The 19,146-nt window shown below is 38.4% G+C and overlaps 2 protein-coding genes across 3 annotated transcripts in view; one reads left to right on the top strand and one right to left on the bottom strand.

The window, feature by feature from the left end:
* ALG14 (ALG14 UDP-N-acetylglucosaminyltransferase subunit) overlaps positions 1–3,451 on the bottom strand; it is an 82,740-nt gene extending 79,289 nt beyond the window's left edge. Inside the window, exon 1 of one of the 2 annotated variants that reach the window (XM_079131041.1) lies at positions 3,225–3,426. In XM_079131041.1, coding sequence (XP_078987167.1) covers positions 3,225–3,360 — 136 coding nt within the window. In that variant the 5' untranslated portion in view covers positions 3,361–3,426. Of the gene's footprint in view, positions 1–3,224 lie in introns of both variants that reach the window. The other variant, XM_079131042.1, reaches the window with a different exon arrangement.
* Positions 3,452–3,492: 41 nt separating this feature from the next.
* Positions 3,493–19,146, top strand: part of LOC306656146 (TLC domain-containing protein 4-like) — an 87,836-nt gene continuing 72,182 nt past the window's right edge. The window contains 1 exon segment of the mRNA XM_079131036.1: positions 3,493–3,622. Within this exon segment, the coding sequence (XP_078987162.1) occupies positions 3,618–3,622 (5 nt within the window). The 5' untranslated portion in view covers positions 3,493–3,617.

The raw sequence follows: 19,146 nt of genomic DNA on the forward strand, positions 1-19,146 counted from the left end.
TTTTGCGGTACTGGGATCCAACACAGGGTCTTGCAGTTGCGAGGCAAGCACTCTACCAGCTTAGCTATCTCCCCAGCCCTATTTTTCACTTTTTAAAATTTTTTTTTAGTTGTGATGGAGACACTACCTTTATTTTAATTACTTATTTTTATGTGGTGCTGGAGATTGAACCCAGTTCCTCAAATGTACTAGGCAAGTGCTCTACCACTGAGCTATAACCCCAGCCAGACACACATACACACACACTTTTTTAAATAGTAGGAAAAGAGTAGTTTCTTTCCAGATCCTAGAAGGATTTATACATAGAAAGAAATGTAACAAAGTGTGAATTTCAGGAATAAAAATCACACATTAATTTTACAGAATTTTAAAGAAGTAAGAGATGTGGCATGTAATTTACACATCTGGTTTATACTCATTTCGGTATTTTTATTTTTAACCTTGAAAAATGTTGTGGTTTGCAGAGTAGGTACTTGTTTTCACAGCTGGAACAATTAATTAAGGATAAAACCTAATATTCACAATGTCTTCCACTGCAATGGAAACTACAGTATACCTGCTTTAATAGTCTTTTCTCTTTCTCTCTCTCTCTCAAAAGGAAACTTTCACTCAAAACATTCATTAAAATGACGAACTCTGAGTCCATTTTAATCTTACATTAAGATACATTATTGAGGAATAAAATCCTCACAGTTCTACCTTAAAATATATCCAACATCTAATCACTTCTCACCAACTCCTTTGCTACCATCCTGCTCCAAGTCACTGTGACTTTTCACATGGATTATGAGCATAGCTTCCTGGTCTCCATCCCCACTCCCATTTCTCCATCAGGCTATTCTTAACACAGCATCCAGTAGAGATCCTATTAAAAAGAGTAGACCAAATTATTTACGTCTGCTTAAAACTTTCCAATGGCACTGTGTCTCAGATGGAATAAAAGGCTTCTTGTAATCTGATTCCAAACTCTGTTCCCTTTGGGACCTCATAACCTGCCTCTTTCCCTCTTATTCAGTCTACTCTAGTCACCTTTGACCTCCTTGCTATTGGTTAGCTGTCATTTACCCAGGAGGTGTTCCTTGACAACTATTTTTAAATGCTATTCCCCGTCCCATGTCATAGTATTGATCACTATATACCTTTACTACACAGTCTTATTTCTTTCTTTTACCTTTTACATCCCTCAGTCTCTACCTCACCAGAAGGCAAATACCAAGAAGGCAGGGATTTTTGTTCGTTGTTACCACTGTACTTGCAATGACCAGAAAATAATATGCTTTCCTATTGTTGAATGAATGAGTTCAATACTAAATCTAAAATTTGCCTGAAGAGAACACACTGTGTATCAAAGAAAGGTAGCATATATTGATAGTTATTCTCTGAATATAAGTGCTCTACTAATAGTATTTTATGGTACCTAAAGATCAAATGTTGCTTGGTTTACAAGGGGAACATTGAAAATGCTTTCTCCCTACTTCAAAATTTTCAGCATGAATTATTAAATTTATTTGATTATAAGATATTTTTTGACTTGCATAATTCTTGAAGGTCCTTAATCCCTCCTTACCCTGAATGTGTTGAATGAGGTAAGATACCACTTGCCAGATGAATTTTCAATAATTTTGGATTCAAGTCCACCAAATCCAATATTATCAAGTGAACAGCTTTAACTTCTATCCATTTGTTCAAGTCAGAAACCTGGACCCCATCCTTTAGCCTTTCCTCTGCTCAAGTTCAGATAAAGTGGTGCCCTTCCTGAACATTGCACAGCCAGCCACAGCATAGCTGTTCTTCTTATACTATTATATAAGATTTTAGCCACTTACCTCACTGTGGCAAGTACTCATTTTGTATTGTCACTTGTTAGTCTTTCTGTATTCTCCATTTCATCCACTGTTGTATTTTTGTATATTTCATAGTGTTTAGCACACAGTATTCCATGGCAAGTAACATTAGTCAGTTTTATTATTTCCAGAGTTTAGCTGGAAATAATAAATGAATAAAGCAATGAGTTATATTCATAAATTTGCTTACACTATAAATATTCTACCTGCATGCAATCTCCTGGTATTTCCAAATGCATACTGTGTATACGTGTGTGTGTGTGTGTGTGTGTGTGTGTGTAGTCATGCACTACGTAATGATATTTTTGGTCAATGATAAACAGCATATAAGACAGTAGTCTTATAAGTAATAAGGGAGCTGAAAAATTCTTATCATCTAGTGACATCACAGCTGTTATAGTAGCTACAAGGCAATACTGTTTGTGATGCTTCCTGTCATAAAAGCATAGCACATACAATCAAGTAGAGTAATGCATAATACTTAATAATAAGTGACTGTGACTGGTTTATTTACTATACTATTCTTTTAATTGTTACTGTACACCTCCTTTTTATTAAAAATATTATAAAATAAAATATGTCCTAGACAGCAGGAGTCTCACATATCTCATGTTTACTGCCTCTTGATGGCATCGTTTTCTGTTGTGTTTGATTTGATCTTGTGTTGTGCTGTTCACCATGGCCCTGGGACTATACCACATGTATGAATACCAGACATCCCGTATTCTGTAACATCTGGGTTTGTGTAAAGGACTCTATAATGTTCGCACAGGGGGGCATTCTCAAAAGGTAAGCCATGCATGAATACATATACATTGCTGTCAAAACTGTCCTTTTAAAATCTAAGTGCCTTCAGAGCTGGTAGATATGGACTGTCTACCTGACACGACAATTTACTACATAGTCTGCCACCCTGTATGCACTGTTCTATGATCTGTAGCCAATGATTTTGGCCTCGTGGGTGTTGTATATTTATAAATGAGAATTCACCTTGCTTCATTTACCATCTAGTATTTGTGTTTCCTAAACTAAATACAAAGTGCCTACATTAATAATGCACAACAGCCAAACAGGGAAACTGCATGGTAGCATCAAAAGCGTCAGGGTTTTCTGTTCACTAATTATTTGTTAGAAAGCTATAAGCTACGGGGAGGCTTAATTACAGACAAGTGTAAATTACTTGTTATTAAAAGGGACTGAACCGCGTCAGAAAACAGCAATTTTTCCCCTGGCTGGGCTGATTCCGGTAACGCAGAAAAACTACAAATCTCAGCATGCAACGCTCCAAAGAGCGCTCAGGAGACAGAGAAGAGCGTCGCGGTGTACTCTGGGGTGTGTAGTGACCGACCCAAGCCCAGCAGGCACCGCCTTGATACTTACCGGACCCAGCCACCACCAGGAGATTGAGAGACGCCCGGGGCGTCACGTCCTGCGGCCGAAGCACTACCCATAGTCGAAAGAGTAGGACCACCGCCACAGCTCCGACCGCTGCAGCTAAAACAAGGACACACACCATGCAAACGAACGGCGCCTGCGTATTATTCCTGGCACTAGCAAAATTCGCAACTACGGGCGCTGAGGAGACCCACACTTCAGCAACGCGCTTCTCGATGGGCGTGGCTATCCCGAGGTGGGCGGGGCTAAGGTCCGGAGGGAAAAGCCAGGGCTTTGCGGACTTTTGCGGCTGCCCTACTGGATTCTGCGCAGCTTTCTTCCAGGCATAAACCGAAATTCGGGAAGTTAAACGCTGGAGAAGTTTGGTTTCCGCCAGTAATGAGGTCAGGCCACCTGAACTTTCGAAAGACCCCCCCGCCTCCCCGGGTCCTAAGTTAGGAGGTGTTCCAGCTCTGCCTGCCAACTTTGGCTTGAAACTAACAGCATACAGCGCTTTTCCCCTCCTCTCCTTTTCCTCCCTTCTGCTTCTTCCATCTTCTTTTTCCTTTTCTGTCCCTTCCTGAACTGTTTCTGTTGCACATACCAACATCACTGGAAATGTTTGTCAGTAAAAACTATCCTAGTGGGAAAAACAAAATGAATTTAGTGTTCTTGTGTAAACCCACTCTTTCCCAACACTCATGTCTTGAATTTTTCTAGGTGCTCTCACTAAATACTCAGAGTGGTTGAGGGTGATCACCTCAAGTTATGCCATGTTCCTGAGAGGATTGGAAGCCCTGTGGCTCAGGTGGTAGGAGAGAGAAGTTATTGTCCTACAATTAATATTCAGTTGATTTTACCTCAAAGCATTCTGAGTTTGTTCCTCATGGTCTCAAGAAAAATAATTATCTGCCAATACTTCCTCCAATCCCACTTTTGCTTATTTTTGTCTACTTAATCCACCTTATAGCAACATAAAATACTGAAGTTAAAGAAACCTCTTCACCCCAAATGTGATTTGCCTTTGGACCCCCACAGACTTGTAGGTTAGATAGGACAAGTATGCAGGTGAGAAAACAGGTGCAGAAAGGCCCAACAGCTTGCCTAAATGGAAGAGTGTCACACCCAGAATTAGAAACCAGAAATCCTAATTCTGTAGCATAGGAGTACTACATAGCATATTTTCCTTGATCAGTTCAGACTTACCTAATGGTCACATTTACCTGGAGCTTAGGATGTATTTGAAGGTGCAGCCTTCCAGAGTCCACCAAGGAACTATTGGAACTGAATCTCCAGGGAAAGTGCCTGGGATCAGTTTATGAAACCAGGTGTCAATTCCCGAATTGGCAGTTGAGTTTGGGAGACTTTTTGGCTACATCCTTTTCTGGCTTGTGAATCTCAAAACTCTACATATGTAGTCTTCCATCTAATCCTCTTAACCCAACATCTTCACAATAAGGCCAGTAAAGTGACATTATTTCCTCTTTATAAAAAAGAAGCAAATTCCATAAAAGTTATATAATTTGCCTAAGATTTCTTAGTTGATAAGTAGTGGAGAAAATTCATAGTTCTTGATTTAGAGGTCATTGTCTCAAATTTTGATGGAAATCAAAATCCCTTGGTGGACTTAACAAATACATTGTTGAAAGTCTCCAGAAGAGGGTCTCTTGTATAATTTGAAAAACAACTCAAGAATGTTACAATGTCATTTAAAAAAAATCTATTGTTTCTGCCATTCTCAGAAATGGCTTCCACCTAAGACTCTCTACCTTCATGCTTAAAAGAAGACATAAGTGGCCCCACAAATTCCATTCACACAGAGCAATCACCAGAGGTTATCTTGTCATTGGGTCCTTTTTTTGCTCCTTAAGGATGAAGAAATTTTTCCCAGAATCCCTCACAACAGACTTTTTTTCACTCCTTTATGGCATTTTCATATCACTACTCAATGAATAAAAGAAAAAGACCCCAAAGCTGGCAGGGGTAGGAATGGAGGATGACACAATTCTGCTCTAGTATAGAACATTAGATGGAGGATGGGTACTGAACTCTTCTGGAGAGGAGGAAGTTGAAGGTAGGAGGCAATAGTGTCGCTATTGCTGTGAAGATAGTGTGTCTTTGTAAACTGACACATGCAATGAAGATGTCAGGATTATAATAATTACTTGGCTCCAGGCTCCAAGTTCCTTATTAGGAAAGACTTAATACTGAGAGAATGCTCTTGCATCTACTATTATCCTATCCCCTAACTACTATAATTACCTATATCTGTAGGAAAAATATCAGTTTGAGCACTCTTGGTATGGAGCTAGAATTGAATGGAGGCAATCAAGCATTTGGGGGCTGCCAGTTAATGTAGAGAATTAGGATGATGGAATAGGAAACATTGTCTGGAATTATTGATTGAGTTATTCTTAGTTAATGAGAAAGTCAGTCTCTTTTAGTTTTTCTGCCAAGGAAGTTGAGGACTGCAAAGAGGAGTTAGGTAACAGGCAGACAGAAGCAAAGCTGAGAATCCCTGAACAAAACCGTCTATAGGGTGGGCTGAGTTCTGGGCTGTGATGGAATGTGTAGAAAATCAAGAGGTCAGGAAGCTGTGTTGGGTTAATCAGAAAAGTTAAGACTGAGTCAGAAGAATCAGCAGTTAAAATTGAGATGGTGAGTTGCACTGACTAAAAAGGTAACAATTTTATGGAGGTAAATTATAGTGCTATGTAAAGCATGAAAAACACAATAGTTGACAAAATTAATGATATGTGGTTCACAACCAAAAGTAGTCCATCTGGGAAGCAATTATTATGTTCTTAAATCTTTCCTAAAGTTTCCATGGAAAATATCTACTATTCATGCATATTTTAAGGTTTTTTAGAAGTTCAGACTTTTTCATTTTTTGTAGGATTTTGTGTGTTAATTTATTCAACATATTGAATGAGCATCTGCTATGTGCTAGACACTATTTTAGGTGCAAGGGATATCATATAAGTAGGACAGTATCCCAGGCAAGAATCTTGGATGAGGGAGATGACAGTAGAAGTAGAAGACGGTAGATTTGAGATTCATTTTATGGGTGGAGTCAATAAGACTTGTTAACGTATTAGATAATTGGGGATGAAGTAAAAGGAAGAATCGAGATGACTTCTAGATATTTTGACTTCAGAACTGGTTAGATGGTGTAATTTGCTAATAGACTGGAGGAGAAATAAGGTTTTGTGGGTGGGGAAAGGGAGGAGAGGATGAAAATGAAATGTTCCATTTTGGATTTTGGTTTGACTAGCCTGTTAGAAATCCAAGTGATTATATTAAATAGGCAATTTTATATACATATCAGAAGCTTGAATCAGACATGAAGGTATAAATTTAGAATTCATTAATATTTAAAGTCATAGGGCTGAGTAAGATCACTGAGGAGGGAGTTTAGGACAGTCCTGTCCAATAGAACTTCCTGTACTGATGAAAATGTTTTATATCTGTGTTGTATGTGATGCACATGTGACTATCCAGCTCTTGAAATACGACTGTTGCAATTGAGGAACTGCATTTTAATTTCACTTTACTTACATTTTTTAAAATTCAAACAGATACAGGTAGGTTGTTGCAACTGTATTGGACAGCATAGGATAAAGAGGAGACTGGGGTTGCTAACATTTAGAGGTTTAGTAGAAGACATTGAGCTAGCAGAGAAGATGGAGAAGGAAAATCAGGGAGATAAGAGAAAAGTCAGAAGAGGATGGTATCCACAAAAACTAAGAAGGGAAAATGATTTAAGAATGAGACTGTAGTCAATTAGGCCACCTGTTCCTGATGGGTAAGATCAGATGACTTGGGAATAGGTTAGTCACTGAGGATCTAAAAAGCATCGCTCCGTGGAACGGTGGGGATGGAAAGCACAGCAGAGTAGTGATGCACAAGCAGAAGAGAGAATGGGGGTGAAGACAATCAGAAGTTTCTCTAGACAGTTGTTTCAAGTTTTTCTTTGATGGGGAACAGGGTGGAATTGGTGGAAGATAGAGAATTTGAAATTAAGAAAACTTATTTTTTAAGATGTGCCGTCAAGCAGCATGGTAGAAACAGTCCCCACCAAAGATGAGAGTTTCTTGACATAGCAGTGTTTGTTGATGTTAAAGAGACTGATAGGAAGAGTGACCCTTATTCAATGGTAAAAGGATAGAGGACATGGATATGGATACAGATACAAGGAATTTTGTAGAACTGGTGGTAAGCACTGAGAGTGTGTAGAGTGTGGGAGGCTTGAAGAGGGCAAAGGTATAAAATAATAATCTTGAATAATGGGCACACTCACCAGGACCAGGATAATATTTCTGGGCAAGTTCAAATGTTAATTTGAAGCTTATGATAACAAATGTAGTGAGAAACCAATCAGCATACTTTTTTTTAAATTTATTTTTATTGTAAACAAATGGGATACATCTTGTTTTTCTGTACATGAAGTAGAGGCATACCATTTGTGTAATCATACATTTATATAGGGTAATGGTGTTTGATTCATTATGTTATTTTTTCCTTCCCCCCACCCCTCCCACCTCTCTTTTCCCTCTATACAGTCCCTCCTTCCTCCATTCTTGCCTCTCTCCCACCTCCCATTATGTGTCATCATCCACTTATCAGAGAGATCATTCGTTCTTTGTTTTTTTGAGATTGGCTTATCTCACTTAGCATGATATTCTCCAATTTCATCCATTTGCCTGCAAATGCCATAATTTTATTATTCTTTATGGCTGAGTAATATTACATTGTGTGTGTGTGTGTATATATATATATATATATCACAGTTTCTTTATCCATTCAACAATTGAAGGGCATCTAGGTTGGTTCCACAATCTGGCTATTGTAGTCAGTATACTTTTATGTATTTTCTTTAAATGGAAAGACACATAATTGACTTTAAACAGAATTTTGACAAGTAAATACACTTGAAAGAGAAGGTTATTTGCAAGGGAGTGAGGTCTGTGGACATTTCTATGGATATAGTAGGAGGTAAAGATGGGAGAGTAGAGATGGAGGAGTGTAGTATTTATGGTGTGACTGTTAGAATGAATGAAAAAGATAAGTTAGGGGCATCAGGGGGTGAAGAGAATGATAATGAGCTAGGAACTCAAACCTTCAAAAACTAAGAAGCCAAAAGTGTACAGCAAACAAGATGAGCATAGGGCATGAGCCAGATGTCTTCCATTTGTCTCACCAGATCCGTTCACCATGCTTCTCTACTCTACCCATGCCATGTTAGCTGAAATCAGTGGACTAAATCAACATGTTTTTTGTTTTCTGGTTCTGACTGGGTTTGCCCAGTGGGGATCATTAGCAGAAGATTTGATAGAGGGAAGGTTATATTCCTGAACTTAAGGTCTCTGTTCTTTCCATTGCTTTCTCTGTACATATCTCTCCTTTTGGATTACAACACTTCCTTTGTTCCTACTGTCCCAAAGATGGTAGTAGCTCCATTGTTACTGACCCTTGGATACTGAACTCATTATCACTTGTACTTTCCCTACCCCATTCACACCTTTGTAAATTATGCCTTTATTAAATCATCCTTAAATTAACCTAATATGAGTGTGCCATCTGTATCCTTTTGGGGACACTGATTAAGACAGGGTGTGCAACCATATGATAAAAACTTAAAAGGAACTGGAGTTTTGGAGAGGAGAAAAGGTTTGGAAGCAACAATGTCGAGCAGTAGGGATGCCTTTCCAACCTCCTGTGGGGTGTGAGAAACAAATGGTCTCTCTTTGAGAGATACTACATGCTGTGTACTAGAATAGCTACTGTGTGTACAGGAAAGGTAATAACAGTTAACACCCAAGCAGTGACTTAACAATGAGCCTCACTGTGTGAAGCACTGGCCTTTTGACATGACCTCCTAGAGAAAAGTCATGGGCTTCCAGGGAGTTTGGGCTGCTAGAGGTCCTGTAAGCTAGGTCCCATTCCATCAAAGTTCAACCATCAGTCCTAACAAAGGCAGAAAAGCATGGACAAAGAAGACTGAAGTTTTTTTGCAACAACCAGGGAGACCACTCTGATCAATATAATGCCTACCCATGACTAGGTAGGATAAAGCTGGGTTCTTAGTCTGGGTGAGAGACAGAACTAGGGCCATGTAACCACCAGGACTGTTGCTTATACTCCCCACTATTGAAGATTTCTGGAACATTGGGTCAGACGGGTGACAGAAATTGTCCCAGTATTGTGGGAAGCCATCCCTATCTACCTGAATCAGACTTGGTTGAGCCATGAGATGCAGAGGCCTGACTCCCAGGAACTGGTAGCCATGGTAGATTCTTCCAGATAGCCTAGGAGTAAGTGGCCCTGTGTGGGAGTGGCTTACCATCTGATGATATGCTAGTTCCCTAAACAAATGGCTCCCCTAACTCCACCCCATCCCTTTCCTCACAAAAGAAGCCCCTCTTTGTCTGATCCCCTTTACCTGTGTGGCTATAAATAAAGGAGAGGTGGGTTACTCCATCTTGTTAGAGGCTAGATCTGGTGTGGCCCGATCCCTCATGTCCCCTCCAATTTAAAAGAGTATTGGCTCTTGTGTGTTTATTGATTAGATAAGTTTATTGGTAATTAATTGATTTACTGCTGGCACCACCATACTACCACAGTTAACCTTTCCTTCATCCATGCTGGATGTGGCTGAAACCCCCACACAGTATAACTCAAGAAATCTCAATTATAGCCAAGATTTTTGACATTAAATATACTAATATCTGCATCACAGCCTTCTCCTAGATAAAGCCAGGGCTCCAGGACTCCTTGAGTGCTACCCCTGAAGCCTAAGGCATTTATTCAACACTTATAATAATTGGCTTACATTGTATGGTTACTATATGCCAAGCACTTAAAACATGAAGTAACTCATTTAATTCTTACATCAATGGCTGTAAGACAGATACTATTGTCCTTCTTTTACACATGAAGACACTGAGGTAGAGAAAGATCATGTTCTTTTCTCTGAGTCATGAAGCCAGGAATTGGTAGAATTGTGATTCGATCCTAGTCAGTTAGACTTTTATCGTCCACATTTATCATCTACAGTATCATTTATCATCTTATATTTAAGCCAGCTACTGTGCTGTATATTAAACAAAGTGAGATAGAAATATGGTAGTATTTACTATGTCTGACTATTCACTCATAAAATTAGGAGGAAAAAAGTTTTGTTTTTTTTTAAAGTGACTTTTTAACATTCTAGTAAAGAATTACTTTTCCCTTTTCTAGCTTTTTCTCCAAGTGTACTCCAAAAGGATACTACATATTTATATGATTATTAATTGTGTCCATATCATGTCAAACCTTTTTTAAGGTGAATATATAGTGAATGATTAAGACAACACTTTATATCCATTTATCTCAGTTATATTTTTTCAGGTGTTTATACTGCCTCACCCTATCCCTCTACAACCCAAATGCTTTATTAGTTCATCATTTAACAAGACATTAAAATCTTATGTAAAAATATATTCCCAGACTATCATGGGAAGTACCACACCAGATTACATTGTTCATTAATGCCAATTACTACAGTAAATTTAATTTTCCAAGTTACCAGACTTTTCAGTTTTTGACCTATAAAGAAAGAAACAAATTTCTGCATGGAGCACTGCTTGCCTTTGCATTCCATGGAACTGATTTTCTCCTTCTCAATTTGTTAAAAATAGGCTTGTTAATTTACCGACATTTAAAAAAACATAAATCTCAGGTGACTTAGCTATTTTCTAAAGATAAAATTCCTTTCTTTATAGCAGTATTCAAGTGGGCTCTTTGCTGATTTTGTTTTGGATAAAAAATGTTAATGAACCCAAGAAAGCCTTAATACATTGAATACTTTTAAGATATTTACTAATAGAACTGTGGAACAACATATCTTCCTTCCCCTCAAGCCTTTTTTGTCCTTGATAGGAATGCAAAACTGTGTCTTCATTCTCATTTGACTCTTTGTTACTCCTTAACTTTCTAGAGAAAAAGCCTGGCAAATGTGAAGTTTATAGACATAATAATACATTATCTACCATCTAGCAAGCATGTACTTCTTTAGCTACCTCTCACAATCATCTTATGAACTTGAACACTATTATTATCCCCTTATGTAGGTGATAAAATGGAGACTTTCCCATGCTTAATCAACTCTGCTGGTGCATTGATTTGACTTCCTGTGGGTCTTATGGTCATCTAGTGGCTTCAGGATATAGTGATTCTTGGGGAACGTACTTGGTGCAGGAAACATTTTACAGAAAGAAGAGATAAGAAAAATGAAATTTGCAGATGAGCCCATTTAAAGGTTAGTACTATTTTATCTTGGAGGTTTTGTATAAATAATCAATGAATATATTTTACAACATGGATCGATAACCCTTGCTGTGTCCTAAATTTAACCTGGTTTCTTCTTCCATGATTTAATATCCTATTTCTCATTAGTAAATGTTAGGTGTCCTAATCATTGTGAATTCCTTCTCAATTTGTTAAAAATAGGCTGTTAATTTACTGACATTTAAAAAAACATAAATCTCAGGTGACTTAGCTATTTTCTAAAGATAAAATTTCTTTCTTTATAGCAGTATTCAAGTGGGCTCTTTGCTGATTTTGTTTTGGATAAAAAATGTTAATGAACCCAAGAAAGCCTTAATACATTGAATACTTTTAAAATATTTGCTAATCAAACTGTGGAACAACTATATCTTAACTGATAGTTTAGAAGAATATCTAAATTTTCCTTTCTTCCCTCAATTATGCTCTGTCCTCTATCTTGAATCACCGACTCTCACTGTGTCTTTACACTTAACCTATAAAACAAGTTTAAGTCTTTCCCATTAAAAAATAAAAGCAAAATCAATAAAACCCTCCCTCAATCAGTGTGGCTCAGCATAACTCCTTTGAACTACACAGCTTGACCACATTAAAATGGCACTGCAGTCTTTAACCACACCTTCTCCCCACTTTGCCAGAGTGCTTTTCCACTGTTAAGTCTATTTTAATGCAGTTGGACTTTGTCATGGATGTGAAGCCTTTTGCTGAGCACAGAGCAAAGCTGTATTTCAGATGTTGAGAGTCATCCTGAACCACATTTCTCCAGCAGTCTTTCTAAAAGTGGTGACAAACCACTCAAGGGAGGCACTTTCTAGACCCAGGCTTCATAAGGAACATATTTCCTCTATTCCCCTGACACTTATGCATTGCCTTGTATTTCTTTCAGACTCAAACTGGTGATCTTGTCTATCTTCTTCAGAAACATTTACCTCCCACCAAAGGAGGTCTCAGTCCTTAATCTGTTCTTCTTTATCATAATGCCCCCTTCACCTGAATGAGCACTGGGACTTCATCTGTATAAGTATTCAGTTTTGGGGATTCCAGAGGATAATGGGCCCAAGGCTCATGAATAAAGCCAAAGGTAAGTCTCTCAGTGGTGGTTCAGCCCTTTTTCCACTGCAAGCTAAGTCACCTAGAACACCATACTGCGATAACAAGCATTTCAGTTCCCTCAGAGACAACACAATCCAATCCTTTCTTGAGGAAATTCTTAAAGGAATTTTGAGCTTATCAAAAGATTCCTGCTTTCTCTGCCACATTGAAGAAATAGCACTAATTTAATTAGAATTTGTTGGCTCTACATCTCTTCTGATGGGAGCTTCGAAAGGAAGTGCTCATAAATGCAGTTTAGTCTGTCAGACAAAAGGTACTTGAAGTTTGTAAGTTTTACTATAGCTGATTCATATTCCTTATTCATTTGTTGCACTCCCCATCTAATTGATGTTCTGAAGGGGTAGGGCCTTTCCCACAGTTCGGCTATGACTAAGGTGTTTCTGGTCCTTCTTTATTCTCACACCTCACTTGAATCCCCTGATTTTCCAGGGAGCAAGCCATCTTTCTCACACAGGAGTAGCAGTAACAACCGACCCTGAAAGTGAGGATGGAGGTGTGGTTTCTGGAGGTCTTAGGATCTCATTCAAGTCCCACATACAGTAGCAGTTCTGAACTTGGGACCATCCTAGTCTTTAGGAAAGGTTGCCCCAACTCAGCTCCATGGGGGTGGTACTCATCCTAGTCCACATACAAGTGAAACTAGCCATAGCTAGTTATCATCCTCTTTCTTTTGTGGAAAACCAGTGTTCTTAAAAATCACATCAATACTTGCAGTTTCTTTTTTCTTTGTTCATTTTCTCTTCTCAATTCATTGATATCTAGCTTTGCCCAAAATTATTTTCCAATAACATCCAGAGTTTCAAGTTCAAAGAACATTTCCTTTTCTTATCCTTCTTGTCTTGGAAAATAAAAATTTTTTTCTTGAGTTTTTTTTCTCCCGATAACTTAACATTATTCCATTTGCTTCTGATTTTCTTCATACCATTATTGTTATATTATTCTTCTCAAGTATTTCTTTTTTCTATTTTCCTTAAAATAATTATCTTCCCCCAAATACTAAAAATAATGAAATAGAAATTTGAGTACCCACCAGATAGATAGTGCCATATATTTTTTCAGACTCTTATTCTCTTTCCTTCTGAGAAACAGAATCCTCATTCTCTCCTTCTGTTCTTTGCATTTCTAAGATTTCTTTACCATGGGTATATTTTTCTTCTCACTTTTTATGGAAGATTAATGGTTATCACCATAAAATCTATTATTCTTGTCTTGCTCGTTACATGTTCACTCATCTGGAGACTATATTTCTTATCCTTCTTTGCATCTAGGTGAGTTCTTACCAATGGACCTAGAAACAATGAATGCAATCTTTACTTTACCTTTTTAAAGGAAGGTAGCTTGCCTTGGGCTGCTTTCATTCTTTCTCCTTCACGGGCATGGCTATGGCCAACTGTGACCAGGAAGATGAGAAAGAGATTCTTGGAGAGGGCAGAAAAGAAGATGAAAGGGCCTCACAGAACAGAATTGCCCTGCCAGTCCAGGTCTCTCTGTTATGTTAAAAGGGATGGAAACTTACATTTTCTTCATGTCACTGTATTCTGGTGTCTCTTTGTTACTCATAGCCTTTGCTCTGAGTAATACAGAAATTAATACCTAGAAATGGAGAACTTCTAACAAGACTCAAGAACAAAAAACATTACCTAAGCAGTCAGACAATTGGCAGTGAGGAAACATCTGTCAGTTTGGAAAACTACGGGCCCTTGTTATACCATGCCAAAATATTTGGTAAAAATTTCATGTACTTAACTTGTAAGGCTGACCACTTTCCTTCTATGACTGAACTCCAGGAGAAACATTTGAAAAGAGGCAGAGTATAAGTGTATAATTTTTTTCTCTGTGTTGAATTTAGCAAGGCTTTTCAAGAAAGGAATGAGTTCACATAAGAAATGCTGGGTTTGCAAGCAAAAATGAAAGGAAATTAAGTATTTATAGAAAATTCGACTGTATAGGGTTAGAAAATCCAAACAGAAGGTAAGACTCCTGTGCAAAGACTTTATTGAAGTCCTCCCATTAACATTCCTTGTTTTTAGTAAAGATTAATGGGGTCAGAAGAATAGACAATGGCCTGGGACAACATTCTGGGCTCTAGATGTGATGTTTGATTTTCTAGTCTTCCTTCCTGTGACACTAGTTTAGTCTTTCTGGTTAATGAAATTTCAGTAAGCATTTGGAAGGCAAATCCCTCTCTTGGTGGAGCCAGTCAGGTTGACATGGGAATTTTGTGGAAAGTCTCTCCCTGTGCTGGGAGAGGGGGAAGTAAAGGAAGCTCAGAAGGACGTTGATTCTGAGGCAGTTTCTAAGACCTATCAGCAGGTCAAAGCTCCAGTCACTGGAGTATTGTTTTTCTGAGCCATGACCCAGTGAAGATCAGGTTAAGGTGTTGCCTCACTGATTTTTAAAAGATTATATGAAAGTAGGCACTATTGAAACAATTGGAAGAAGAACAAATAGAGCATAGAAGCTGGAGGATAGGCATGTTTAAAAGGTATGTCCAGAAAATAACTTTGGGTATGAGTCCTGGGCACATTTCCTGACTTATGAAGGAGTCGCATCTAGAGAAAACCATTGTTAAGTTCAACAATGTCATAAGTTGGGAAATACCCAACCTATTTGTGGAATATGCCCAACCTGTTTGTGTTAGTCAGCTTTTCATCGCTGTGAAAAAATGCCTGAGAAAAACCAACTTAAGGAAAGATTTACTTTGGCTCATGATTTCAGAGGTTTCAGTACATAGTCATGCAGCCCTGTCACTTTGGAGCTTTTGGAGAAGTAGAGTACCATGGTAGGAATCCTGTGGTGAAACAGAGCTATGGGTCTCATGGTGGCCAGGAAAGCAAAGAGAAGGGGCAGAGGACAAAATATACTCTCTGCAGGGCATATCCACCTACTTTGTCCAACTAGGCCATACCTCCTGAAGTTTCTACCACCTCCCAAGAATACCACCATCTGGGGACCAAGCCTTCAAAAATGAGCACATTCCAGATTCAAACTATTAATTATACTGAACATCTACATTGTAGGTCTCTATCAACTGTTTCCCCATTGTGAGCAAGTGGCTGAAAGGGAGCTGTGGATGGCTGCCTCTGTCCAGCAGCATCACAAGAGAATATTGCACCATAGAGTACTAGCTCAAGAGAAGGTCAAATTAGAAATACAATTTCTACTAAGTGCTAATGGCTTTAGCACCATTGTAAAGTCAAAAAATTGTAAGTTGAACCATTATAAGCCGGGATTACACATGAGGAACTGAAAACAAAGAATACCTATGATTTTGAGGAAATTGTATTGCTAAAAATCTCCACAAACCTGACTTGCACAAGCCAGGCATTGTTCATATTCTAAAGCTGTTTCTAGGAAAGCTACTCTCCTATATCCACTTCACTTCTGTACCTTGAAAATAATCAACAAGGAAGAACCTCCCACAAGGTAAAATATCCAAGGACCCTGAAAGCATAACAAAAGGCAACCAGGTGGGTTATTCAAGGAACTTCCAAGGCTAGGGAAAGGATTTTTGCCTGGAAAGAAGAACAAAACAAAATTTTAAATTAAAAACTACAGTTTGTTGCACAATTCCCATGTTTTTCTTTCTCAGATGGAAATTTCTATTTTAGTTCATTCTATTCCTATTCCACCCTTGCATATTGATTTGAAAGAGGGGATTGAGTAATTTTCTTTTAATTTATAGATCCTTGGACTGTACAGTCATATCTGAACATAACAGAGAAGGCTGAACTTGCCCCAGAGATACCAGACCTTGAGCTAGCTGCAGAAAGTAGATAGGACCACAGATGTTTTCTTGTAGATGATGTCTTGGGATAATGGGAAGAAAAGTTTGCTCAAATATTTCAGTGGTCTGAGGGATTGATTGTATATCTGTTAGCCTTCACCTTAATTTATGTAATTTTCCTCGGAGTTCTGATCTGTTTATTCAGAAACTTATCATCGTATGTTGACAGCTTCCAAATTTGTACATCCTACCAGGTGTCTCTTTTATTCTCTAGACCTATATTATCCAAATACAGAATACTTTCTAATGAATTTACCTCAACCACAATATGTCCAAAAGGAAATTATTTCATTTCTCCATAAACGAGCATCTTTTCAGTGGTACATTGTGATGTTCACAAACTTGTCACATTCTTCTCTATAGGCCTGTTTTTTTGTTTGTTTGTTTTGTTTTGTTTGTTTGTTTGTTTTTGCTGTTGCAATTCAAAGACCTGACAAGAGCAATTAGAGAAGGAAAAATTTATCTGGAGACTCATCGTTTCAGAGGTCTCAGTTCATAGACGTCCAACTCTATTCCTTGGAGCTCCAGGTGAGGCAGGACACCATGGCAGAAGAGTGTGGAGAAGGACAGCATCTGGGAACATGGCACCAGGAAGCAGGGGTTGTGGGGTGAGTGAGAACGCACATGCAAGAGAGCAAACTTCGCTCAACAGGGACAAAATACATACCCGAAAGGCACATCCCTGGGGACCCACCTTCTGCAGTCACACCCTGACTGCCTAGAGTTACTACCCATTTAACTCCTGTGAGGGGATTAATGCACTGGCTAGGTCGGGACACTCAATACAATTAATTCAACTCTAAACTTCTTGCATTGTTTCACACATGAGCTTTGGGGGACAATTCATATCTAAACATAACAAGGCCTCTTTGCCATGTGACTTTCCTATTCTTCCTGTAAAGGTGTGGACCCCAGATTCTCCACTTTCTTGTGTCTGGATTGGCCTGTAACTTCCTTTGGTGAATAAATGTAGCAGAAGTGATATGGGAATTTTGAGCCTAGACCTTGAGAGTCTTTGCTCTCACTCTCTTTCAAAGGTCCTATAATCATGTGAAGAAATGTGGGCTGGCGTCATTGTGAGTGAGAGGCAATATAAAGAAAAATGCCAAGCTGACATTCTACAATAACAGCAAACAGTACTAGAAACATATTTTACTTGGCCCAGAGGGGCCCTTTGTTCCATAAACATTAAGAAATTCAAGATGGCAACAGCAGATCAAACAAATCACAGGTTCTTCTAAACGAGGACCCTTTGTAGCTGCATAGGTCAGACACTCATGTCTGTCAGAGACCTTATGACCATCAAGCCTCTACCAAGCTTCCAACTGACTGTCACATGAGTGAGTCCAGGTGAAAGCAGAAGAGTCTCCCAGTTAAGTCAAGCCCAACACTGACTTTCAGAATAGATACTAAGAGTTGTTTGAAGCCACTAACTTCTGTGATACTTTATTAGGCAGCAATAAATATCCAAGATACACTCCTATCCAGGATATTTAAGTCTGAACCTTTCAACTTCACCATAATTTCCAGCTCATCCTACAAAGGGCTGAGGAATGCTTTGGGCTTTCTCTTTCCACATCTGTTCTCTTCTTACTAGGAGTGTGAGTTGTGGAGTCAGCATGACTGAATGAATTTTAATTCTAGTTCCTTCCATTACTAATTGTGTGACTTTGAATACATTATTTTACTTTGTTGTGCTTTTGTTTCTTCCTCTGTAAAATGAACATAATCTTATCTTTTAACGTCTGTGAAGTTTAGATGAGGTAATACCTGAATAGCACTAATCACAATAACTGTACTCAGTAAATTTTATGATTATCTTGAAATCAACCACACTGTCTATGAGATTAAGGATGAAACTTACAGGAGTACCATAGAAGATTTCTGGGGTTGAATAGGAACAGTATTCAGAGACATATAAAACAGATAATATTCTAGAAAAACTATAACGTAGTGTGAGTTTACAAACTTGAGCTTTGGAATCAAATTTTCTTCCTTCAGTATTGGTTCTGCAAATTGTTCTGTTTCTTTGGCACATTGCCTAATCTATTTAGATCTTAATTTCATCAACTGTAAATGAGAATAATAAAAGGAAGACTCTCATAGTGTTATTGTGGGGATCTAAGGGAGGACTAAATAATTAAATCCTGCAGGTCTGGCACATAGAATATGCCTGCTGCATTACATTTAAAATGTGAATATTGGTCAGACAGGCAAGTCAAGGTCACTTTTGAAAGGGAAATTACCAAATATACTTTATACTGGTTACTGAATCAGGAAGTCTTGAGATGTATGTTCCTTAACCGTCTGCAAACTGCAAAAGCAAGCAGAAAGTGTTCCAGCACTTTGGGTTAGAAGGAACTGCTCAACTAATCCCAGTTAACTCTCCTTCACTTAGCTTTTAAGAGCCCCCTCCATATTCAGGTTGGTCCTTGGTATTTTTTACTTACTTGTAAGTCAAGAATCTACTTATTCATCAATTATTTATTAAGCATTTCAGAATTTAAATTCTCACAGACTTCTGACTAATATAGGAGGCTAATGGGATGAAATTTGTTTACCCAGTTGAGGAATTTGAACTTTATCCTAAGGGTAATGGAAAGTCATTCAAGTGCTTTAACAAAAGAGTGACATTTAGAATAGCACCCTTGACTACAATGTGGAGAACAGAAGGGGCAGAGCAGAAGGTCCACCACCTGTTTT

The sequence above is a fragment of the Sciurus vulgaris genome (genome assembly GCF_902686455.1).
Source record: "Sciurus vulgaris genome assembly, chromosome: 1".
NCBI classification, from domain to species: domain Eukaryota; kingdom Metazoa; phylum Chordata; class Mammalia; order Rodentia; family Sciuridae; genus Sciurus; species Sciurus vulgaris.